The sequence below is a fragment of the Sceloporus undulatus genome, chromosome 3, assembly GCF_019175285.1.
Source record: "Sceloporus undulatus isolate JIND9_A2432 ecotype Alabama chromosome 3, SceUnd_v1.1, whole genome shotgun sequence".
Taxonomy (NCBI): domain Eukaryota; kingdom Metazoa; phylum Chordata; class Lepidosauria; order Squamata; family Phrynosomatidae; genus Sceloporus; species Sceloporus undulatus.
This window is the reverse complement of record NC_056524.1, coordinates 234,089,863-234,115,493: the sequence shown is the minus strand read 5'-3', so window position 1 is coordinate 234,115,493 and position 25,631 is coordinate 234,089,863. Positions and strand designations below refer to the sequence as shown.

Below are 25,631 nucleotides of genomic sequence, written 5' to 3'. Positions count from 1 at the left end.
CTTATTAAAGTTTTATTGCTGCTAGTTTGAACATTTGGTTTAAAGTTTGGTTTAATTTGGGGGAGAGGGGGGGCTAGGGTTGGCATATTCCTTGCCCTTTTCTTGGAGTGTGCTAGGGGAACAAGAGGGCTTTGGATCAGATGGAATCAAAGCCTCCCCTAATCCACTGCTGGATTTCTGTTAGTGTGAGGAGAAGGAACAGTGGCAGACCTTCCTATTGCCTCATGGAAGAAGTGTCTAAAGAGATTTCTCTCTCTGTAGGGAAGTTCTGCTATATATGATAGTCCTTGGGCACCCTCTCAAGCACCAAGCCTGATAAATTTTGGTTTTGCTATTGTATTATTCTAATTAACATACTTGTTTTTATAGATTTTATTGACTATTGTTAATTGTGTTCTAAAGCTACCTTGAGTTGTTAAATAAGTAAAGAATTTTATTACTATATATATTTTTTATTTTATTGAGAAGTAGCTCACTAGCATTTCCTGTTATTTAAAGAGCAACATAGTAGAGCTATTGAGTTACTATTACCTGTAATATCAAAATATTAATGAATCATTTATTACATTATTTTAACTTTAAAACACGCATACTGTTTTTAAAATGTTTTTAAAGATATACTCAAAAATACCAAAATAAACACACACACAGAGAGAGATGAGTCCTTTCCAAACCAACATTCTAGGAACAACAAGCAAAGATTACCTGTTCCACTTTAAAAAGGAACATTACCAGCTGTTACATTTAAAAAAGAAAAGAAAAAGAAAATAGTGTTATTATGCCCTTGTTCTCTTCCTCAAAGTTATGCATTCCAGGTGATGTTGCTATGTGTACTGTCTTACTTCCTTGTTCTTCCTATGACCTATCAGGCATTGCCTATTACTGCATGCAGATCTTGGTGGTGAAAAGTTTGCCCTCAATCTAGATTTTTATTGCAGCCATTTGACAACTTGCTTAATATTCTGAGTATGCAAAAATATATATTCCTCTACACATAAATATGATCAACCTGGGTTTTGACAACAGCTTGAACAAGAGCAAATTTTTGAAAGAGATATCATAACATGTGTTAACATGGTAGAAAGCAATGATATTTCATCATAAGCCCTCACAGTCCATGAGTTTCTCCCACACATTACATTAATTTAATTGATTTTTAAAATGCAGATTTATCATTTGCAGTGGCCTGGCACTGTCCGAAAATAAATTACGCATCATATCCAATTTGCTGTAACTTTTAATTAAATCATTCTTGACAGAGACAGAGCCTCTTGGATACTGTTCTAGGTGCAAAATACCACTACACTGCCCCATTTCCAAATAAATAAATAAATCAGAGAATAAGTCTCATCTTATTTTGCATGTTCTGTACTCATTTCTTTTGGATGGCCTATAATTAACCACAACAATTAAGATGATCAAGCAAGAACATATTGGTATTTCAAATGTCAAGCAGAGCACCTTTAGGGATACAAACAGTTGTTCATTAATTATACAATATTAGGGCCCAAACAAACTGGCCAAAATAAAGCTGCTTTGGGTCACTTTGGAGGTATGCTGTTTAAATGACACACACATCTTAAGAGGCCAGAAGCTGCGCCAAGGCTGCACACTAGTCCTTAGGACTGGAGCGTGGCTTTGGCGTGGCTTCCAGCCTCTTAGGACGGATGTAGCATTTAAACAGCATACCTCCAAAGTGATCCAAAGCAGCTTTTTTTTTTTTGGCCTGTCTGTTCAGGTCCCTAGTCATTTAATTAGAACTCTTACATATGGTTGCATTTAACATAAAGTCTACTTTCTTGTCTGATTATTTTCATTTCATGACACGCTATAGCGTGTTTTGATTCAGTGATCAACAGTTGACAACACAGCTGATTGTGGTACAATCAAGATGGAAGTGGCAATGTGGGTTTTTTCCAAACTGCCAATTAGAATTCAATCAAGAATTCTTCTAATGGTCTTGTAGGTGGGGAATGCCTGTAGTTTCAGGCTGGCCTCCTGTTCTGTCTGCTTTACACCATCACAATTCATTTTTACAGTTAGTTAGTTAGTTATTTATTTCATTTTTATGCAGCCTTTTCCCCAGAAAGGGACCTAAGGTGGCTCACAAGTTTTAAAAAAATTAAAAACATCAACATAAAAACTGTAAAAAAATTACATCCATTAAAAAACAAACCATAACTGCAACACATAGCCCATATAACACATACTTCTTATAAAAGACATCCCATGATTATACAAAAGCCTGCCTGCATAAAAATATTTTTGCTTGCTGGTGAAAAGAAAGCAAGGTGGGAGCAGCCTCCAAGAAGGCTCTCTCTCTTGTGTTCTCCCCAAGCTTGCTCCATTTCTCCACCCTGGAAATGCCAGGAGAAAGCTTTTCCAGGGTGGGAGGGGTTTAGGAAAGGAGTGCTCCATTTTTCCAACCCTCCCATTCTGGAAAGCTGGGAGATGTCCCACCCTCCAGAAGTCCTACCACCAGCACTGGGTTGGTGCGGGAATGCCACTGAGTTTAGGCACTCAGTCTCTAAAAGGTTTGCCATCACTGGTCTAGCGTAAATGCAGAGCTAACCAGATGCTCTTAGTCTGCAGCTCCCAGCAGCAGAATCCATCATAGCTGTTAGTGAAGAATTTGGAGAATTACAGTCCAAAACCACCTGCACCTCCAGCTGCAGTCAAATCCAAATACCTGCCCTTAAGCATGATATTGGAGCTTATTGCACGGGGATCCAGGAACGCAGCTAGCATGGAACAAAAGAGGGTGTCATAGGAATGGAATGGAGAAAGGAGGCATTTTACTGCATGCCAGAATGCTGATGATGCCGCCAGAAGTCCCTGTTCTGTTCCCCATCCATTCCAGAGGAGGCAATTTTCAAGAACTGTTCTGAACAGTTCCTGAAAATCAGCCTCTCTGGCATGGATGGGGAATGAAATGCAGACTTGCGCAGTGGCGGCGTTCTGGCATACAGTAAAATGCATCCTTTCCCCATTCCGTTCTCATCACACACCCTTTCGTTCCGTGCTAGCTGCATTCCTGGATCCCCGTGTGATAAATTCCATTGTGTTCTTCAAGCATTCCTAAGAGTAGGGATAGAAAGAATATTGGCGTACAGAAGGAGCTTTCTAATTGTCCAACCACCAACAAGGAGAATCTTCCTCAGATCCCTTTCTTGTCCCCCCCCCCCACCTCCCAATTCTTGATTAAACTTGAAGACTGCTCCTGCCTCCCTATCATGGACTCATCTATTTCTTATTCTCTGAGGCTGGGAGGCTGGGAGGCTGGGGGAAAGCAACCTGTTGAAGAAGGTTGCAGTTCTGGGCTGTCTTCCTATAGCCAATTCACAACAATAACATCTGTATTATCATGAACCAGCTATCAGAACACAGGTCCTATAGCCTCAATGATCCTAAATTGGTTTCCCTCCTGCCACCCTTGTTCTTCACAACATCAGAAGGATGGAGGTGAAGCCAGACCATCCTGATATTGCATGGGGTCGAGTGGGGAAGAGACCTTTTTGAAAATGGATGAAGGAAAATAGATTACGTTATTTTTTATTCTTCTTTGAGGGAGCAAATAATTTAACACAACACATTCCTACCTAACAGAATGCCATTTAGCATCCAGAAAAAGAGGCTCCACAAGCATCCAAGCATCCCATTTCATTGCTTAACCACAGTACCTTATCTTTGGAATAGAAATAGCTTTTCAGAGGCAGGAATAACATTGTTCGTTTTCTGGGTCTTCAGTTAAGCCTTTAAGAAAGAGCAAGAAGGTTGGGTAGAGAGAAAGCTATTTCTCATTCATCTAAGCTATTATAATGGAAAGTTATTATGAGATTATATTACCCAAGAAAAATTTGGAAGCCAAGACTAGTGAATAATCCCTTAGGAAAAGGCTTGCTTTGAATCAAAACCGTTTCCTTCTTAATATGTCAAGCCTCAATTTTTTGTCTCTTTCAGATCAAATGTTAAGGCACCTGGTATTGTTTGGTTATGAAATCTTTGACCATTTTGCTGAAAAATAATGAAAAATTTATTAGGATGTACATAATCTGAACATAATTTCTCTGTTATCTGTAGTCTCTATTCAATTATTATTCTTTCTAAATAGAATAGCATTGACTTGGAGAGAAAGTATAAAAGAATCCAGATTTGATGATATCATAGTTAACTGATATAAAAAAATCTTACATTTTGATTAATGACACATAAAGAATCAAATGTAATAATAATAATAATAATAATAATAATAATAATAATAATAATGACTTTAGTCTGTGCAATCTCATGTAATAATAAAATGGTTAATCTGTAATAAACATGGCTATGATTCTTGAAATAATGACAGCAATTTTAAAAATGCTCTTTTCTTTGAAAACATGACATTGAATCATATATTTTGGAATAATTTTAAGACAATGAGGATAATTCATTGGCCAGTTTAGCCACTGAATTGTTTTTTTGGTATTCTGTTTTCTTCAGTAGAGAAAAGAAGCCTGGTTATATTTTTGTTGTTATTGTTAGCTGCCTGATAGCTGTTACCCTATCCTTCTCTGCTCAGTCTATGGAGATTATCGTACTGCCCTGGCATGTCCTTTCCTCCTGAACTAGGTGTGGGATGTAAATTTTAATACAGTAGAGTCTCGATTATCCAACATAAACAGGCCAACTGATATTTGAATAACCAAAAGTGTTGGATAATCCGGAGGGTCATTGTCCCCAATGACGGCGCGCGCACACCCGCGCTGCCATGGGGACAAAAGTCCCTCCCTTCCCCTTCTCCCTCCCTGCTTACATCCTGAGTCCTGCTTCCTCCACGGCAGAGAGGACTCAGCCGAACACGAAGCTGCCGAGAAGAAGCCTGGGTGCTCAGCCCAGGCCTGTCCTCCGCGGCTTTGTTTTCCTCAGCCCGAACGGGGTCCATGGACTCCCTTTGGGCTGATGAAAACGAAACAGCTGAGAAGAGGCCTGGGCGGGGCAGCCAGTCCTCTTCTCAGAGGCTTTGTGCTTGGCCAAGTCCTCCCCTCCACAACCGCAGAGGAGAGGCCTGGGCCGAACACCCAGGCCTCTTCTCAGTGGCTTCATGCTCGGCCAAGTCCTCCACTCCGTGGCAGCACCGGAGAGGCCTGGGCCGAGCACCCAGGCCTCCAACAGAGCCACGGAGGAAAAGCCTGGGCTGAGCACCCAGGCCTCTTCTTGGCAGCTTCGTTTTCCTCAGCCTGAAGGGAGTCCATAGAAGCCACGGAGTCCATGAAGCCACAGAGGAGAGGACTGGGCTGAGCACCTACCAAGACTCTCCTTTGCGGCTTGGAACCTCCTTCCCTTGCATCTCCTCCAGGGAAGGAAGGAGGTAACGAAGGAGAGAAGGAAGAAGGAGGAAGGGAGGAGGGGAGGGGAGGGGAGGGGAGATAAAGGACTTTTGTGCCCAATGGTGGTATTATCCAACGTCCCATGCTTCTTTGTGAATGTGCCACCTGTGAGGCGCACTCATGAAGAAGCATGGGAAGTCGGATAATCCAGAAGGTAGGATAACCGAAGGACGGATAATCGAGACTCTACTGTACATGGATTTTATTGCACACCTCCGTACCCAGGCAGGAGGCATTGCATACCCAATCACTGATTCCCTTGTATACATTTTTTTTTTTTAGTTTGAGTAAAGAAATAAACTGGAGCAGGGCTTTAAGCCAGGTCCATCAGGCCTAGCCTGAATTAAGAAGAAGAGCCCTCCCTTCAGTCTATCTGCCTTGGTCCAGGCCTCAGAGGGAGAGAAGAACTGCTGGACCTGATCCCCTTCCCCACCACCATTCCCTTCTCCTTTTGTGTCGTGTCTTTTTAGATTGTAAGCTTGAGGGCAGGGAACTGTCTAATAAAAAACAATAATTGTAAGCCACTCTGATAGCCTTTAGGATTGAAGGGTGGGGTATAAGTACAGTGTGCCCTTGCTTTATGCGGGGGATCTGTTCCGGACTCCCCCACATAAATCAAATACCGCTTATGCTCGAGCCCCATTTAAATGAATGGGGCTCATGCATGTGGTACCGCGGTGGTGCAGATATACTGTACTCTAATAAATAAAAACTAAAAATTTTCAAGGGGTCCAGTCAGGAGGCCAGAATTAGTGTTTCAATGCCTGAGGTTGAGTCTCCCATATCCGAAATCCTTGGGACTAAATCAGTTTTCATTTACAGTGACAATGGGAAACTAAAGTAACCATGATATCAGTGCCAAAGCCACTAAGGGAGGTGCAGCGGTGAGGACTGCACCAGGTGACACCCCAGAGGGGAGTGTCACCTAGTGGGGTAGTACACCCTGGGCAGAGTGTGCTGCTGAGGTGGGGGGGTGCCCTTGTGCTCCTGCCCGCAGAAGCCCCACCTCCCTGCACCGAGTGACACCCCAGGTGCAGACACCACTGACCAAAGCCAGTGTGCAAAGAAAATGGCTTATTAAATGGCTTATTAAACCCAAAACTGATAATCCAAAAGAGTCTATTAGCTGGTTTGAGGCATGATGCAGGAATATTTGTAACATGATGTTACTTTAATCTGTACTGAAACTAATGTCTTTTTCGTCATGTTTATTTATGTGTTTGAAAACAGGCAGACCTTCACAATGAATGTGCCCAGCTAAAATGTAATAAAATTCACTGCAGATAGCCCTGAGGGCACTTGCCCTCCCTCAAACCCTGTTTACCTGACATGGTTAGTCTCAGCCTGCTTTCAGGTAATCTGCAAAAGGTCATTAAACTACTAACATTCAGGGTCCCCAGATTATTTAAAGATGTCCAGTGTCCAATTTCTTTCTAAGTTATCAGCTGACCTCCTTCCCTGTGCAACAAGCAGTAAAACAGCTATAGAATGGAATAGTTCTTTTCTGTGCTATGACCTGTGGTTAATTGTGGGCTCCTTCTTTTTTTTGTTTACAATGGTTTAGGTTACCTGAAACTCTAAACCATGATTTGTTTAACTAAATTATGTATGTTTATGAACTAAATAAGGACCTTATCACACCGCTTAAATAACCTGGCTTACCTCTTCCGAGTTGAAGTCTAATTCTGACTGCAGCTGGGACCTATAGCAAGGATTTTGCCACCAAAGGCGCTGAGCGAGCCTAGCCCAGCTGCAGCCCAGGTCCCCAGCACACTCTGGCAGCCATATTTTGAAGTTGGAAAGCTCCCAGTTTCAAATTGAGGCTCCCAAAGCACACCTGGGACCCGGGCTACAGCCAGGCTGGACTCTCCCAGCGGCTTCCACGGCAAAATCCTTGCAATAGGACCTGGCTGAAGTCTGAATTAACTTCAGTTCAGAAAAGGTAAGACAGGTTATTTAAGCGGTGCAATAAGGTCCTAAGTTATATATCTTTGTGATTTAATCAATGAATTGATTTAAAACATGCAGGACAACCATAACACCTTCAAATTCTTTAATGACTGAAACTGGAGTTGACTAAAAACCTCTCTAAGGCATGGTACAGACGGACGGGCAGCTCTGTGCTGCCCATCTTTACCGCTTGTTGGTGCTGCAGCAGCCGCACTGCGCAATTCCAGCATGCTCTAAGTGGCTTCTTTTCTGCTGCGCCATAAAGGAGAAGTGGTACCACCATGATGTCACTTCCTGGAAGTGACATCCAGATGCTGCACAGCATCAGCATCATCATGGTGCCCCGTATGAACAGGAAGGTGTCATGATGCTGCCATCTGCCTGTACTAGGGCTCAGGAGCATGCGGTTGCTGCGCACTCCTGGCCCCTAGTATCGTTGCTGCCATGCCACTTCCCGCCGGTATGTACTGGCCCTAAGATTTCGAGGAAATGAAACTCAGTATCTTAAATTAATGCTTGTATTTCAAGAAGGATGATTAAATTCTTCTCCTTCTACAGGTTCTCTGCAGTAACAGCTTGCTTGAATCAACAGACTACTGGCTACAGAATCAGAAGACACCATGCAGAATTGGTATAGTGGAAGACAAATTAGAAAAGAACTACACTTCAGTAAGTCCTTTGCAAGATTTGAACAATCGAGGAAGAGCAAATATGCAGCCAGAGCTATGAAGAAAGAGTATTATTTCCAATTTCTCTTGTCCAGTTTGGCTTATATGATAATGAATAGTATTTTGTTCTCTATGCACAATTCTTCCCACATATGTGAGCAAGGATAGGTAATGAGAAGAATCTCAAAGCAAAGCACACAGTACATCAGTGTTTCCCAATCTCTCACTCTCCAGAGGTGTTGAAATACAGTGCACCCTCGGCTTACACGGGGGATCCGTTCTGGGACCCCTCCCCCTGCATAAGCTGAATTCCACACATGCTCAAGCCCCATTGGAATGAATGGGGTTTGTGCATGCAGCGGCGCAGCAGCGCATGCCTCATTCATTTGAATGGGTCCCGTGCGGCTCTCCGCGGGTTTGAGCATATGCTGTTTGTGTCCCATTGCCCAAGGCCAGTATGGCTGTGGCAGATGGTGAAGATGGGAGCTGTAAGTCTTTCTTGGAGAAGAGTTCTGTACCCAAAAACTTCCTGCAGGAGAAGATGGTAAAATAGTTGTAGATTCAGATTCTTCAGATCTGTATTCTTCAGATATCAGAGCACGCAGTTCTCAGAGTTCATAGCCTGAGATAAAGGTGAAGATAAAAGAATGGTAGGCGTCTTGCAGAGCAGGGACATGGGTGGAGTTAATAGAAATCCCAGAATGAATGGGACAGTAGATAAGATGGCAGAAACATGCTGGATCAGAATAAAGGCCCATCTAGCCCACAAGAAGAACATGAACACATCTACACATTTAATTTCATCTCATCTCAAGTGGAAACAAATGGAATAGCTTCAAGGAATGTAAAAATGTAGAACTAATTGCAGGCAGGAATTATCTGAGGAGAGAAGACTAGCTAAGAAAGGTGGGAACGTATCATTAATGGGGCACTGGGGAATATTGGCTTTTGTATCTCTTGATAATATGAAACTTTTTGTAGATTTCCTTTAGGACTTTTTTTCGTAATAGATTTCTCCCTATAATAGAGTACAATAATGCATGCTTATAACCAGCAGCACTAGCATTTTCCTAAATTAGCAGCAAATCTGTATGTGTGTTTGTCTTAAGACCATGGAAAGCAATTTTGCAAATACTTTTAAAAGTCTATATTCATAAAGAGAACTGTGAGTCTGTAGAATAGATCTAAAATGTTGCCTTGACAGGTTTTTAAAAAAGTATTCCTTAATGGTACCCTCATACTAGTTCAGAACCACAAGCAGTGCGAAGTATATCTAGTTTAGGGTAACCTGATGAACTGAAGGCAGGCATTTGGCTATCTTTTCTTACAAACAAGAAGTTGGTGGAGAGAGGTAACGTGCTATGCAACTTATAGATTGTTTGTGCACCTAATGGCTTTCAAACATTGTTCTAGTATATGCCATGCTGGCTGTGCATTAGGAATGTGTATAGTTGTTACTGTATCTTTCAACTGTGAGCATGATTCATGCTCCCTCTTAACAAAAAAAAAAAAAGCTTTTCATTCTGTGACTGTGTTTCCCTTCTGAACAAAAGCTATTATTAGTGGAGAGGTTTTTTCAGTTCTAATCTACAGTTTACTCTCAGTGTTTAAAACATCTTAATTATATTCTTACAAGGAAAAAAAATAGTGTAGCTGGAGGTTAAAACTATGGTAATAACAAAGCCATGGCATTTTGTATGTTTTCTCAGTAGGAAGCTACTCTTTGCACACAAGGAAAATGTTTTGTTTTAAAGGCATGGGATCACATGGTCCTTTTTGTAGTAAATATGAAGGGATATGGCCAAGAGACAATGCCTGTTGTTTCAGCTTTGAAAATTCCCCTGTTTTTTCTGTTACATCACTACATTGTTTACTAGCCGATTTGCCCCACACATGCTTAAGGGGCAATTTAGGCAATAGCCCATTTGGGCTTTTAGCCCAATATTGCCTAAATGGGAAGAAAATAGCCAGTGGGTAACCTTGTCACCTGAATACAGTTCTTAGTTGTCATATGTGTCTCGGAGACATGATATGTAAAAATCAGTTCAGAGGTTCTATGTGCCTCAAGCCATGGCTGTGCTGCCATGCTCCTAGAGGTGGTGTAACATTGTATCAGATAACATCTGTGCTGGACTATGTTTGGCTCAAACATCCCACCATCTAGATTTATGTATTCTCAATGGCCCTGTAATTGGTGATATTCTTGGAGAATATTCTTTCTGCTCAGAGACTAGGATTGAGTATCATAGATTGCCTTATTCCTTCATGTAATTTGTTAGAATTAGTTGACATCCCAGAGACAGACGTTTGGCCAAATAGTGACCATCTACTTCTGCTTCTGTCACCAATGCCATTTGGGCAGCATATCTATGCAACTTTCAGCTTTTGCCTTGATATTTTGATGGAAGCTGAAACAACTAAGATCAGATGGTCTGCAAGAGTAGACAAAAACATTACACATTTGTTTAACACTGATCACATTCTTAAGGTCCACTGTCCTTGTATTGATCCCATATTCCAGACTTTTAGCTTTCTACAAGATATTGATAAATATACTGAAGCTCACCCGACACTTAAGCACATAGGAAGGCCTCAGAACATTTTCATCAGATCCAAGAGTTGGTTTGACCAGGATTGTATCACAGCCAAGAAGAATCTGATTGGCAAGCTTTAAACCCATAAGGAGAACACCTTTGCAGTATCTTCAAGAGATTTAATCCTTAAGAAACAATACAAAATTCTCCTCAAGGCCTAAAGAAGTATGTTCTAAAGGTTGAATGAAATCATCTTATTCATGCAGTAATATCAAATGCTTCCTTCTGGCATCTCACAGCACGCATTTTACTTCTGGCTTTACATTTTCTCATTGTCCTATCCCTGCAGGGAGTTAGGAAAGGCCAGTAGTTTCAAGTAGCATGCTTGCCATATATAGGGTTCTGTTTTGGTTGTTGCAGCATAGCAGGTTGCTGCAAATGCTGAAGTGGCAGCACACAAGTTGGCAATTGACATATTCACTCTAACTTCTGAGGTTTTGAAAAGTATTCAAGGTAGCGTGCTGAGCATTTCTGCATTTAAAACAGTTTGCATCATATTTCACCTAGTATTGCTACCAGGCTTACTTTGTTACCATTTGCCTGGCTTTTTCAGAGTGTATTTTGGGACCATTTTTAACCAATCAAATCAGTCAAATATGAAACCTGCATAGACATTAATAGAAGAACTGGGCATATAACCCAGTACTGGCAAGAGTACAGATGATGCTCCAGAGGATCAGGTGGTTGATGTGGATCCTGATGTGGATCTAAAGATGTCACCTTTGCAATGCACCTGTGTTCAACTAAAACCATTAGAAGCTCAAGCCCAGTGAGACTTCTGTATAATCTGCCTTATGTGTTTTGGCATGATTTCCTTCTGTCATTAGTTAGAGGCTCCTTGTGACCTGAATAATGTCAAGTATATAGAAGTGGTGCCTGGTAATTATTAGCATATTTTGCAAAAGGAAGCAGATGGTGTACATGGCATAAATATTTATTGACATATTTCCTTTATGTACAAATCAGGAATGACAATTATTTACACCAAATCTAAAATGGAGCTAGCCTAAATGATGAGAAAATATTCACAGCTGTTTCTGAAGCTATGAACTGTGAAGAATAGGACACTGAGCAACATAGCCTGGTAGTTAAATGAAGGACAGACTTTAATATACAGTACCTATAAATCCATTAAGACATTCTTGAGTTATAGGCTCTTGAAACATAATTGACACTAAGTTTGAGTCACATTATTTTCTGAGCTCTTGCCAAAATTTTCATATTAAAAATGCTGCATGAAACATTTAACCTAGGTTCAGTGGAGGGTGGGAGGGGTAAATCCAACCAGATCTCTTCAGACCTCCCTGCATCCACCATCTTGAGGGAGAAAGAGGCAGGCTAGCTCCAACAGGCCTACCTGGAAGAAGACAAGACCTCCCTTCATCCACCATCTTGAGGCATGCTAGCTCCAACTGGCCTGCCTGGAAGAAGACAAGCCCTCCCTTCATCTTGAGGAGGAGAGAGGCAGGCTAGCTCCAAGAAGCCAAGTCCTCCCTCCATGCCATCTGCCTTGGTCCAGGCCTCAGAGGTAGAGAACAACTGCTGGACCTTATCCCCTTCCCCACCACCACTCCCTTCTCCTTTTGTGTCGTGTCTTTTTAGATTGTAAGCAGGGAACCGTCTAATTAAAAAAGATTGTATGTACAGCGCTGTGTGAATTTATAGCGCTTTATAAATAAAAGTTAATAATAATAATAATAATAATAACAACAACAACAACAGATCTGGTATATATTACCTTAAGGCAGCAGTTCCATAAAAATAACTTTTCCAAGCTCTGATAAAACTTTTAATATCTCCTTAGTACAGTGTATGGAAGAAAAATGGGTGAAGAACAGGATGCTACTACACTTTTATCATAGCAAAACAAGCAGGTAAATCATAGAAGATATCTTCAGTTCATTAATCAGAAAAGGACATGGAATAGGTACAATGATATGGTGAACAATACCCTCCTCCAGTTTAGAAGTGAGGCGCCTTTAATTTCCTTTTCCCCAGTGGTCCCATTCTTTTTCATTAATACCTGCAGTCACTATAACCTCACAGTCGTTCTAGGAACAGATTCAATGACTGTTTATGCATGATACTTATGCTGTACTGGGTGATCTTGGGCAAGTCGCATGATCTCAGCCTCAGGAAAGCAATGGCACATCTCTTTAGAAACAAGAAAACCAATGATAGGTTTGCCTTAGGATCACCGTAAGTCAGAAATGACTTGAAGACACACAATAACAACCTTCTGTTTGGAGATAGAGCACAGGATGTCCAGGCGCGCTGCAAAATAATATCGCTCTAAATGTAATAAATGTGTAGAAGATGGGATTTCCTCATCTTTTCTATAATAAGTTTTGTCTTTTACACAGATATTAAAGATATAGGGAGATCGGTTCCACTCCTTGAAAATTCATCTTAAAACAAGATTAGAGGATTTATAGCCTCACACATGTTGGATTAAAACACCACTCAGACCTCACCAGTCTAGCCAATAGTAAAGAGTAAAGAATTTTGCAAAAGAGCAACATCTGGAGGCCCACTTTTCCCATCCCATACCTAAAAAGCTGTGCCACCAGCTGCTTTGTGAATGACACACCTAAGGCCTTGCTCGTACTGGTCAGGACACTCCAGGGCAGCCTGGAGTATCTTGGTCCCGTAGCTTCCCTTTTAACTTGGCCTCCATTCCCATGCCATAGCAGCTGTTTGCATGGGAGTCCTGCTGTGCTACCTGGTGCATCTACCACCACCATGGGTCACTTGCTTCTAAAGTCAGAATATAGCACCTAGTATGTAACTGTCATGGGGTGCCTCGTTCTGACTTCAGAAGCAAGCAACCTGTGGATGCTCCAGGCAGCCCAGAGGGACACCCAGGAAGACAGCTGCAGCGGTGCAGGAAGCAAGGGCTCCAGATCTTCCCCAAAGATCCTGAGCAACAGATAAGTTATTTTAATTCATGTTAACCTTGTTATGCCCTCATTCTGTGCAGGACATGCCTGACGTCATCTGGACTGCTTGCACCAGAACAGGGGTTTGGGCCATGCATCATCTACACAGGATGGTGCCAGAATCGGCCCATGCATTCAAGGCCTAAGTTGGTGTTGGGAGAGAATGGTCAAGAACGTCATGAAATGTACTCTTCCAAAAGAACTATAAACTGTAATACCGTGTAATGTCATTTCATCATCCCAGATTGAAGAAGTAACAGCATGTGCTATGTGTCCTAGAATGGCAAGAGAAAGATAGGGTGGGTGAGAAAACATGACCATTTCAATTTGCTTTATAGGATGTAAGAGAGCAGAATAAGCTTGCTTAAAAACAGTTAGCATTCATCTGAGGGCTTACTGTTATTTAAAATTAATAATTTTCTTGCTGAACAATGAGTGTAGGTGGCTTGTTCCATGCAGCATTCTCATTGAGTTACATGTAAGCTTCTGAAGGAGGGAGCTATTTTGCTGTCAGTGGGAATGTTTATATTCCTCTGCTTGCTGCATTTTAATGAACAAGTTCAAAAGTAAATATAAAAGTCTGGAAAGGGCAAAAGGAGAAAGAATTATACTAGCTTTTATTATATTATTGTCTTATTAATAACATTCATAAATAAGAATCTTGGAATGTAGAAGTTTCATAAAAAGGCACCCTATTGGTCAGAATGAGGACAGACCCTATAAAAGATTGTTACAAGGGACTCTTGTGTTTATTGGAGAGTTTTAGCTGCAGATGTTTCCCTGTTCTTATTCTTCCCAAGGAAGAGCACAAGATTTAAATATGTAGAACACAAATATGCAAACTGTGGCCCTCCAGATGTCTTGAACTACAACCCTTATCACCCATATTCATTGTGACCAGCATATCTGAAGAAAGACACCAGGTTGTGATTGCTAACATCACCACTGGATACAGTTGTAGCTTTCCTATCATTTTCTTCTGGTGTGAAGACAACCCTTTTTAGAATTTTGTGTCCCTCTAGAGGTTTTTTAAAAAATATATTTTTTGCTCCAAAATGTCATAAGGGATGTGATGGCCATTTCCACCTCTTTGGATGTTCCCAGCACCCCCATGGTCCAAACAAATATTTTACAAAATTTCCCTCCAAAAAGGGGATTGCCCCTAAATGCTCTCTAGGAGATATGGGGGACATTTCAGACACATTTCCTACCTCCAGCTGTATTTAATAAATTGCAACCAAGATTCTTACAGAGTTAGCTTTTGAGTTTACATATCTCTTCCTTTATAGGCCCAAGAGAGACCTTTTTGAAATACAAAGTGGCTTCTCTATTCACTCTCTCATGTTAAATAATAGAGCTTCTCCTAAGCCTAAAATGGACCAGGAAAGCCCCCAAATGGTAAAAATGCCCCCTGTCACTTAGATGCCATTGAGAAGAATGATTGGGAGGGGGTGGCATGTCGGGGAGCTGCAGCAATCCAAGGTCTCCTGAGTGGCTAATGTAGCCCCCACCCTTTCACAGTTGCCCACTCCTGGACTAACAGAAGACTGCTGTGTATATCTGTTCAGAAATAAGCCTCAGGTAATTGTAATTGTGTGTATAGGACTGCAGACTTATGCAATCTCACTAAAGACACTGGAAATTACTTTTGAGTAGACAGATATAGGCTCATGCTTTAAGTGCATTTGCTCATATTTGCAATGTTATTGTTCCTAACATTTTAAATGGAAAAAATTTAAAACATTGAATGATTATTGAAAACCAAATTTTGAGTCGACAATTGTCAAGGCAGCCCTCACCATTTTTTTTCATGTTATATACTGTGGTGGTGTGTTCTTTAGTTCTTCTTATACATATATATTTGAGAACCAGTATGGCATAAAGGTCAAGGGGGTTAGCATGCTGGACTGGGAAGACTGGGGAGAGGTCCAACAGAAGGCAACTACCTACATCCCCCCCGGGGGTGGAGGACCTATTAGGATGGTCCACCCTCGAAGGCTGATGGAACCCAAAAGGTTCCAAGAAGCCTTACAGGAGTCTGTGGTTGGATCTGATGGCGATCCTGTTGATGCCCTGACTAACATCTGGGATAATGACCTTTCCAGGGCTATACACAGTATCGCTCCTAAGCGTCCTTTCCGGCCCGCTTCTAATAAGAAACCCTGGTATACGGAAGATCTCTGGGAAATGAAGCGGGCCGCGCAACTACTAGAGCGCAGCTGGCGGAGACACCAGCGCTTATCCGACAAGACACTCCATCAGGCTCTTGTGAAGTCCTATGGAGTGGCAATAGGTGCAGCGGAGAACTCCTTCTATGCTGCGCATATTGCGTCTGCAGAGTCGCGTCCAGCAGAGCTGTTCAGGGTGGTCAGGGAACTGACTCAGCTTCCTTCCACTCAGAACCCTATTTTAGAACTTACTAAGGCCTGTTGTGACGATTTTAACAACTTTTTCGCAGAAAAAATCTCTCAGATAAGGGCTGATCTCGACGTTGGCATTTCAACAGAGACAATAGTAGAGGTGTCCAGAGCCTCCGTGGACTCCATTAAACTGGATCACTTTGAGTTTGTTGATACCAATGAAGTAGACAAGCTTCCTGGATGTGTTAGGAAGACGACGTGCTCTCTTGATCCTTGTCCTTCTTGGCTGACCGCCCAAGGTGGTGATGCTGTAACATCATTATTGCAATGCATAATCAATGCATCATTCAGGGAGGGAAAATTTCCATCTAGTTTAAAACTAGCAATGGTTAAACCGTTGCTCAAAAAACCCTCCCTGCCCCCCCCCCGGTAAGCAATAACATTATTGCCATTTTTAGGTAAGGTGATCAAGAGAGCGGTTGCCTTCCAACTCCAAGCAGTCTTGGATGAAACCGATTATCTGGACCCATTTCAAACTGGCTTCAGATCGGGATATGGAGTTGAGACTGCCATGGTCGCCTTAGTCGATGATCTCTGTCTGGGCATCAACGGGGGAAGTGTGACTTTGTTGGTGCTTTTGGACATCTCAGCAGCTTTCGATACCATTGACCACGGTATCCTTCTGGAACGCCTGAGGGAGTTGAGCATCAGGGGCACTGCGCTCCAGTGGTTCTGTTCCTACCTCTCGGGCAGATTCCAGATGGTGCAGTTGGAGGACACTTGCTCCTCTAAGAGGGAACTAACATCTGGGGTTCCTCAGGGAGCTATTTTATCCCCCACTTTGTTTAACATTTACATGAAACCTCTGGGAGAGATCATCCGGAGACACGGGGCGCGGTGTTGTCAGTATGGTGATGACACCCAAATATGTTTCTCTGTGTCTCCGACTGATGCAGTGTCTAAGAATGGCGTCTATCCTCTGAATGCCTGCTTGGAGTCAGTAATGGGCTGGATGAGGGAAAACAAACTCAGTCTGAATCCAGAAAAAACGGAAGTACTGGTGATAGGTACCCCAGGCCTGAGGAAGGAAATTTGTCCACCTGTCCTGAATGGGGTCACACTTCCCCTGAAGGACGAAGTTCGCAGCTTAGGAGTACTTCTGGACTCGTTCCTGCAGTTGACATCTCAAGTAGATGCGACAGTCAGAAGTGCTTACTATCAGCTTCGGTTGATACACCAGCTGCGACTCTACCTGGGCCAAAGGGGCCTTGAAACTGTGGTACATGCTCTGGTAACCTCTCGCTTAGATTTCTGTAATGCGCTCTACATGGGGCTACCCTTGTACCAAGCCCGGAAGCTTCAGTTAGTACAAAACATGGCAGCCAGATTGGTCACCAGTGCATCCAGGTTTGACCATATAACACCTATTCTGAAAGATCTCCACTGGCTGCCCATTCTCTTCCGAGTGCAATACAAGGTGTTGGTTATCACCTATAAAGCCCTACATGGCTTGGGCCCCAGTTACTTGAGGGACTGCATCTCCCCATATAATCCGCCCCGCACACTTAGAACATCCGGGAAGAATCTGTTGGAAATACCATCTTCCAGATATGTCTCCACATCCCAGAGGGCTTTCTCTGTAGCAGCCTCGTGGATCTGGAATAGTCTTCCCAAGGAGCTCCATCTTATGACCCCCCTGGAATCATTTAAAAAGAGACTTAAAACCTTTCTCTTTTGCCAAGCCTTCCCCTCTGTAGAATGAATAATATTTTCGACGCGATTGATTCCCTGCCTTACACTGCTGTATGTTGTCCATAGAGTTTGTAGAATTTTATATTGGAGTTTATTTATCCTGTATTTATGAGATTGTGTAATGGTTTTTAATTAGTCTGTAACCCCACTTTGATCCAATGGGATAGGCGGGAAAACACAAATAAAATTTATTATTATTATTATTATTATTATTATTATTATCTAAGCTTAGATTCCCATTAAGCCAACTGCTTTATCACACTAGGGAGCAAACAGGATTTAAACAATAGTTAAAACAAGAGTTAAACAGGAAATGTCATGTGATAAACATCAGGCATTTCTTGTTTAACTCTCATTTAACTCTTGTTTAAATCCTGTTTGCCCCCTAGTGTGATAAAGCAGTTAGTCTGATCTACAGCACAGCATTACAGGACAAGTGAGGAAGAGAAGGATATTCTGTACTGTTTTGAGGTTATTTTTAAAAGGCCATGTTTAAATATTTCTAATAAATGCAGTCTTTACAGTGCCATGTTCCCAGAATAATAACATCATGAAATCCAAGTGATTCCTTGGCCTGGTAGTAGTAGCACTGAAAGAATGACTAGAATGCCATGTCTGTGCATTCTTGTATAGTGACGTTTTTCTTTATGGCTGGATCCATAGAAATCACCCATAGAAAACACTTTCAGCCTACACTCCAGGTTCTGTGGAAAAATGTTTTCTCTAATGAGGAATGTCCCATTAATACTGTTGCATTAAATAGAATCTCATGCATACATCAAAGCTCTGAGGGTATATCACTGTTACTTATGTAAGATATATTCCTGTAATCCTTTTAAAACTACATAGTTTTGCATTCCCATACATTTACAGTGAATTCAAATGGATCAGATCAAAACAAGGTACCAAAAGACACCAAATATCACAATTGAGTAGCTCTTTTTCTGTCACAATACAGTATGTGTTGTTGGCTTGAAACTCTGTAAATGAAACCAAGGTTCTGGAAGTACTTCCAAGAGAAGCATCAAAACGTCTCTTGTTTCATCATTACATTGTCAACTCCGTCATCCAGACCATGGTTTTATGAGATAGATAAAACATTAGTAAATCTAGTGTTTTCATTTCTGCACTCTGTCACTGTAGCTGTTTTTTCCTCTTGCCAAGAGAGTTTTGGCATCTGTGAAAATTAGCATGAGGCAAGCACTCTTTCAATTTCTTCAAAATAATTATTCTGAATACCTTCCAGCGTGCTGATTTGTTCTCTGCAAATAGTGTACTGCTACACATTTCTCACTTGACACATTTTGCTTAAATAAGTCATCGTTGAGTCTTTCTTTGTGTATTAAGAGTCACATTCTCCTTTATAATTGGTTCATAGGCCCAGGCATAAGTTAGAGCAGTGTAAACTGAGGAGGAGAATTTATGTGGGCTGCAAGTTTGCTTCATGGTTCTGTTTTTGTCTGTCTGTTATCCATAACTCAGAACTGAGTCACCCATAAAAACACTATGTAACTGTGCAGGCAAAGATATTCTTATAGTTATTATGTGAGTTCCAAATATGTCATCAGCAGTGAGCAAAGTCCTGTGAGTGCATGAGGGTAGTTTTGCACATGATTGTATCCTGCAGTGTCTTCCAGTGCTGTTAAATACCTACAGGCTATGACTGTAGCAATCTTATGTGGGGATTGTAACTAAAAGCCTTAATACCTAACTAAAGCAGGGAAGAACAAGCTCATGGAGTGGGATAATTTGATATTAATGTTTCTTCTTCATGCTCTCTGTGACTCACACACATAGGGGTTAACTGCGCCTGTACTGTTCAGAAGCTTCTAGAGCTTTATGTAAGCATTTGGTAGTATGCCCTAACAGCACACTTCCCACCTAAAGTTACTGAGTACCTTTTTGTTTGCCGTAGCAGTAGTGTCGATTAGGTGACTTCTAAGCATTCTTACTTTTTTCTGACTGATTTCTCCTGACTGACTTGGATTGGACCTGGTTTTTTAATTTCTCTACATTCTGGCTTGGTGCCTCAGTTCATATTTGTCTTTCTGGTCTGACTGGAATCATTGTACAGTACAAATTCTTCACTTGGTTTCTTCCTTGCATAGCACTCCTGCCTGGTTGGAGCCTTTGCTGTTTTATGTTGTGTCTCTTGCAGGGAAGAGATATTCAAGAAAGATGGGCACTCAAAATGTCTCCTTTGTTTAGGAAAAGGGCACAATATGGCCACTTGTTCCCTATTTTGGGCCTTCAATCCACAGGCCTGTTGAAATCATGACTTGTGCTTGAAGGCTCTCCTTTGGGAGAAGGTACTCAAAAATCCTGATACAGCATCACAGAACAAAACACTTCATATGACTTCAGTATCAGTCATGAAGCCTTGTTCTCAAACTTTTCCTCAAGTACAGTCAGCACTGATGAAATCAGAATCCTCAATATGGGTCACCCTGATCCATGGGGATGGCTTTTGATTCCTCAAGATGCCCTTCTGTGGAAACACCTGTCTTGGATTCAGCACCCAAGCCTAGGGTTGCATCAGCACTGCCAGCATGTCTTGAAATGGTAATTGAATCCACATCTGCTCACTGTGCTGATCATACCTATGTTCCATTGACCCCAGTCAAATCCATGGAAGTGGTATCTATATCAGTTTCTGACCAACATCAGCAGTCTCAGAAGAAACATAAGAAAAGGAAATGAGCCAGAAGTGACCAATTGTCTCTCCTAGTGAGAGGTGTCTGTTCTGATAATTATTGCTTCACCTCATTCTGCTAGAGCCAATATGGACATGGTTCATACAGCTAGATGAAATGGAAAAATGACTGATTACTCACATCAAGCTCAATATCTTACTCTACCTCCTGAGATATTCCACAGGCAGGCAATTCCTTGCCAAACCACTTCCACCAATACCATCTTCTCAAAGATCAGTATTCTTCTATGCACAAAAGTCATCTTGAGCGAGGGCACATGCTCCAATTACTAAGCACTAAAAGAGACCTCCTCCTCCTCCTTCTTCTCCCAGCTCTCCTGAGTCTTGGTCCTGTAACCCTCAATGCCATCAGTTTCATATCACTCAATATCAACAGCAGTATTTACAGGGTACTTGTTCTCATAGGGATGCTTATATATACCATAGTAGAGAAGATTCTTATCCTCAACACTATCCTTGGGATTCCCCATGTGAGTACTTTGACTTGTTATCATCCCCTGGATATTACTTAGCTAGAGATTATAGATGTCAACGATAGCATAGCTACTGTGAGAACGGGTATTACCCATATCTTCTTCAGTATCCATAGATACTGATGGGATTCTCATTCTTCTGTTACGCCTCCTTCAGTACTAAGGCACTCTAAATCCACTGAACATCTAAGTCCGGCTGAGCAAGAAAGCTTTGAAACAAACCCTGAGCAAGAAAGCAGAAACAAGCCCTGCTTCAGACAGCAGGATCTCATAAGGATTTGTCTTTGTCCAGATATAAATCTGCACAATTTTGGAGATGATCTCAGGACACAAATAGGCAGCACGTTTGAATTCCTCACATATGACTAGCCTGGTTTCAACATAAGCACTACCATCACCATCCCTGCCGCCACCATCTCAACTCCTGTCCCATCCTTTGATGACAGCCTCAGCAAATTCCACCATGCTTGGGCCTCCAGCATCTTGGAGGCATGCGTCCTCAATATCATCAAGAGAAGATACAACATAGAATTCTGGGAAATCCCACCTATTGGGCCACATGCTGATGCATAATCCTCTGGCATCTTGTTACCCTGTCTTCACCAACACTTAGGAAGGAAATGCTCAACTTGATCCAAAAAGGAGTCATAGGACCCATACAGACAGGCCAAAATAAAGCTGCTTCGGGTCACTTTGGAGGTATGCTGTTTAAATGATGCATGCGTCCCAAGAGGCCAGAAGCTGCACCAAAGCTGCGCTCCAGTCTTTAGGACTGGAGCATGGCTTTAGCATGGATTCCGGACTCTTAGGATGCATGCATCATTTAAACAGCATACCTCCAAAGTGACCCGAAGCAGCTTTATTTTGGCCTGTCTGTATGGGGCCATAGATCCTGCCCCACTTTCTCAGCTGCACCAGAGGTTCTTCTCCCACTATTTCATTATCTCCAAAAAAGATAGTGGATTGTGCCCCATCCTGGATTTTCATGGCATCAGTTCCTATATCTTGTGATATCAGGTTATTTACCTGGAAAACTTCCTTTTTTGGTTGATATCATGTCCTCTTGAAGAGCTGGAGATAATTGTGCCCTTCAGCTTGATCCACCACACCTGTATTTCCACAAGAACAATGTGGCCCTTCACCTGGACATTTCCTTTCTCCTTAAAGTGGTATTGGCTTGTCACTTAAACAAAGATGCCATACCCCCTGCTTTCATGCAGAACCCTACAGCCAGTCTGGAATATTCTCTTCACTGTTTGGATGCATGCACCTGTTGTAATCCGCTTTGATTCATTGTGAAAAAGCGGAATATAAATAAATAAATTATTATTATTATTATTATTATTATTATTATTATGTAGAGCTCCAGTTTTTCTTGTTAACCATGCTGCTTCTTGCTGACAGTATCAAAAGCTTTTTGTCTTTTACTCAGCCAATAGGAAATGATGACCTCTTTCTTCTCAACAGCTCTCCAAATGGGTTGCAGTTACTGTTTTGTCTGGCCTATGAACTTGCTGGCAAGCAGCTTCCTACCCAAGTGAGACCTCATTCTGCCAGGATACTGGCCTTGTCAGAGACGTTTCTATGAGGTGTACCATTACATGGTATTTGCCAAATAGCTACCTAGTCTCAGCCTTAGACATTTATCTCCCATTATAGGCTGGGCACAGGGTCACATGCAGAGACTGCATTTTAGAAGTCTGTGCTGACATGACACTCCCTCCTCCTATGGCTAGTTTGCTAATCCTCATGTGTGTGAATCACAGAGGCCCCAAAGAAGAACGGGTTGCTTACCTGTTATTGTGGTTCTTCAAGTGGTCATCTGCGAACTCTTCCCCTCCTTCTCTCACTGAGTCCTAGTTCTCCATAGCTCCTTGACTGCTGCTACAAGAGCAGGAGACAAGTCCAAGGAACTGAGGGGTCAGGTTAGAAACTTAAAATAAGGTGGAGCTGAAAGGTCTAGCTACAAAATACTTATAGAGGCCCATAGCCTTCTGAAATAATCTTTGTGGACTTTTGCAAATAGTGTGGGATGCTCCCATTCTAATTCAGCTTCTAGTATTTCCCTCAAGTCCAGAAAGTTAATTTCAATATTTTCCCTCCTTTTCTCTTTACTAAAACATGTTTATTAAATGGGTTTGTCTTCATTTGTTCTCCATCTGATATGTACTTGTACATATTATGTTCAAACCAACTTCTCAGGCCAACTTCACACATCTAATGAAGGAGGCTATTGCCTCTGACATTTCCTGCTACATTTTTTTTAAAGTTCTAAACAAAATTAAACGTTTTATGTTGGGATTAACTAATATGCCACAAAATAGCTTTCAAATTCTCCCAGACTGTTCCATCAGGCAAGGTGGCTGGGAGTGAGAAAGAAAATATCAAAAGCTATCCAGTCTTTTCAATTCTTCCAAAGTCTTTATCAAGCTGGATCGTAAAACAAACAAACAAAAGTTTGGAATGGGAAAAGAAACAGAGACATCTAAGGAGTGGGTCAGATATTGTAGCCAAGGGATCTGTAATTAAACTAATAAGATGGTTGTGTCATTGTGTGTACGTGTGTTTTAAAAACCATTTCTAAACTGTCAGAAGTCTTATCCCTCTCTTTTTGTATCATTGCTGCTGCTGACTTAACAAGTAACTTTTCAGCAAAATCAGCTGCTATTTTTAAAATCTTCCTAGCCAGGTTTTTGCCAAAGCTGAACTTGTGACAGGCACTTACTTTGCCTGAAGTCCAAATGCTGATGTATAATGCCTCTGGTGATTCAGCTCCTTCAGAGAATTTCAGAGCACTTTGTGCAATGCCTAAGCTTTATCCCTCATGAAAATCCTGTGGCATAAGAGAAATTATGATATAGTGTCCTACATATAAGAAGACTGGCTTGCCTAGGCTGTAACTCCTTCCACCTTATACATGCCAGTAAGAGAGTAAGAAGAAGCCCTATGGGAAATTTTCAGGTGCAGAATCAACACAGCCAGTTGTAGTTCTCAAAAATGCAGAAGAGACTGTAAACTAGGAGTAGGGAACCCGTGTCCCTCCAAATATCATTGTTCACAATTTACATCATCCTGATCATTGGCCATGCTGACTGAGGCTGATGGGAGTTAGTCTAATTTAAAGATGCCTTGAAACCTTCCCCTAAGCAATGAGACGAGTATGTGCAAAGGGGCATTTTGGAATCCCACTGACTCTGTGTGAAGCATGTGCCTGCCATTCCTGAAACCAGAAGTTATGTATATTGGAAACACTTCTGCTTACTTTTTAAATAGTTGTTCATTTTGAGAGAAACCTGCTCAAACAGCATTTAGAAGCAAAAACAATTTCTCCAGACCAATTTGGCTGGAAATGATTTTTTTTCCATTTTGATATCTTTAGAATCATAGAATCATAGAGTTGGAAGAAACCCCAAGGGCCATCCTTCCAACTCCATTCTGCCATGCAGGAGTACACAACCAAAGGACTCCCGAAAGATTTGCCATCTAGCCTGTGTTTAAAAACCTCCAAAGAAGGAGACTCCACCACTCTCCAAGGCAGCATGTTCCACTATCAGACAGTTTTAGCATAAGGAAGTGCTTCCTAACATTTCAGTGGATTTTTTTCCCTGTAGCTTGAATCCATTGCTCTGTGTCCTGAGTCTCTGAAGCAGCAGAAAACAAGCTTGGTACATGTATTCAAATATTTAAATGTGGTTATCATGTCACCCCTTAGCCTTTTCTTCTCTAGGCTAAGCATCCAATTCCCTAAGCAGCTGCTACTAGGGTATAGCTTCCAGACCTTTCACCATTTTGTACACCCTCCTCTGGAAATGCTCCAGCTTGTCAGCATCCTTTTTGAATTGTGGTGCCCAGAACTGGACATAATGTTCCAGGTAAGGCCTGACCAAAGCATAATATAGCGGTACAATTACTTCCCTCAATCTAGAAACAATCTAGGGCTTAAAAGGACTGGAAGCTATGGAGGATCCAAGGACCACAGGAGACCATCCTGAGAGTCACATGGGATCCATGGGCCAAGCAATTCTCACACGTATCCAGACAGGCCGCAGTAGATGGTTCTGCTGTTTCTTGTTTCTTGTTCCTTGTTTAGTTGGTTCTGTTTTTGACAAGTTTTAGTAGGCAACCGTTGCCATTATGCTGCAAAGTGAAGCACCTGGCCTGCAGCCACCTACTGCCTTAATCCCCTAAAAAGATATCTGAGCTCATAGCCCTGTTGAGGCAGTCTAACAATGCATGAGAAAAGAGGGTGTACACAAGCACTAGCTTGGCCTGTCTCCATTCACACTGTGTTGAGGACAAACAGCTGAAGCAGACAGCCTCTCCTATGTTTGAAGGCTCTCTGTGCTATGCAGAACCCTGATTTGAATGAGTTTTATAGTTGGATCTCCACATTTACAGCTTTGACATTTGCTGATTTGATTATTCACAGATTTGATCAATATGTTCTCTCTAGGAATCTCTAGGTCCTGCACTGTGACTCTGTAGTCAACTTTCACTGGAGGTTGGCCATAAAATCATGCTGTAGGGCCTAGAGATTTCTAGAGAAAAGTTCCTTCAAGTTAAAAAAAGTGTTTTTAATTTGCATTTTTCCCACTTTCATGGGGGTCCTGTGCTCCTAAGCCCAGTAAATGTGGAAGGCCCACTATAGGGGAGAGAAGAATGCTGGACCTGATTCCCTCCCCCCCTCACCATTCCCTTCTCCTTTTGTGTCGTGTCTTTTAGATTGTAAGCCTGTGGGCAGGGAACTGTCTGTTATCCCCTCTATTGTAAACCGCTCGGATTCCCAGTGATTGGGCGGTATATAAATAAAACC

General features: G+C 41.9%; 1 protein-coding gene across 3 annotated transcripts in view; it reads left to right on the top strand.

Annotated features, from left to right (window-relative positions):
* LOC121926035 (SPHK1 interactor, AKAP domain containing) overlaps window positions 1-25,631 on the top strand; it is an 87,092-nt gene that overhangs the window by 18,458 nt on the left and 43,003 nt on the right. For all 3 annotated transcript variants that reach the window (XM_042458607.1, XM_042458605.1, XM_042458606.1), the window contains exon 3: window positions 7,878-7,988. In XM_042458607.1, coding sequence (XP_042314541.1) covers window positions 7,878-7,988 — 111 coding nt within the window. The remainder of the gene's footprint in view (window positions 1-7,877; window positions 7,989-25,631) is intronic.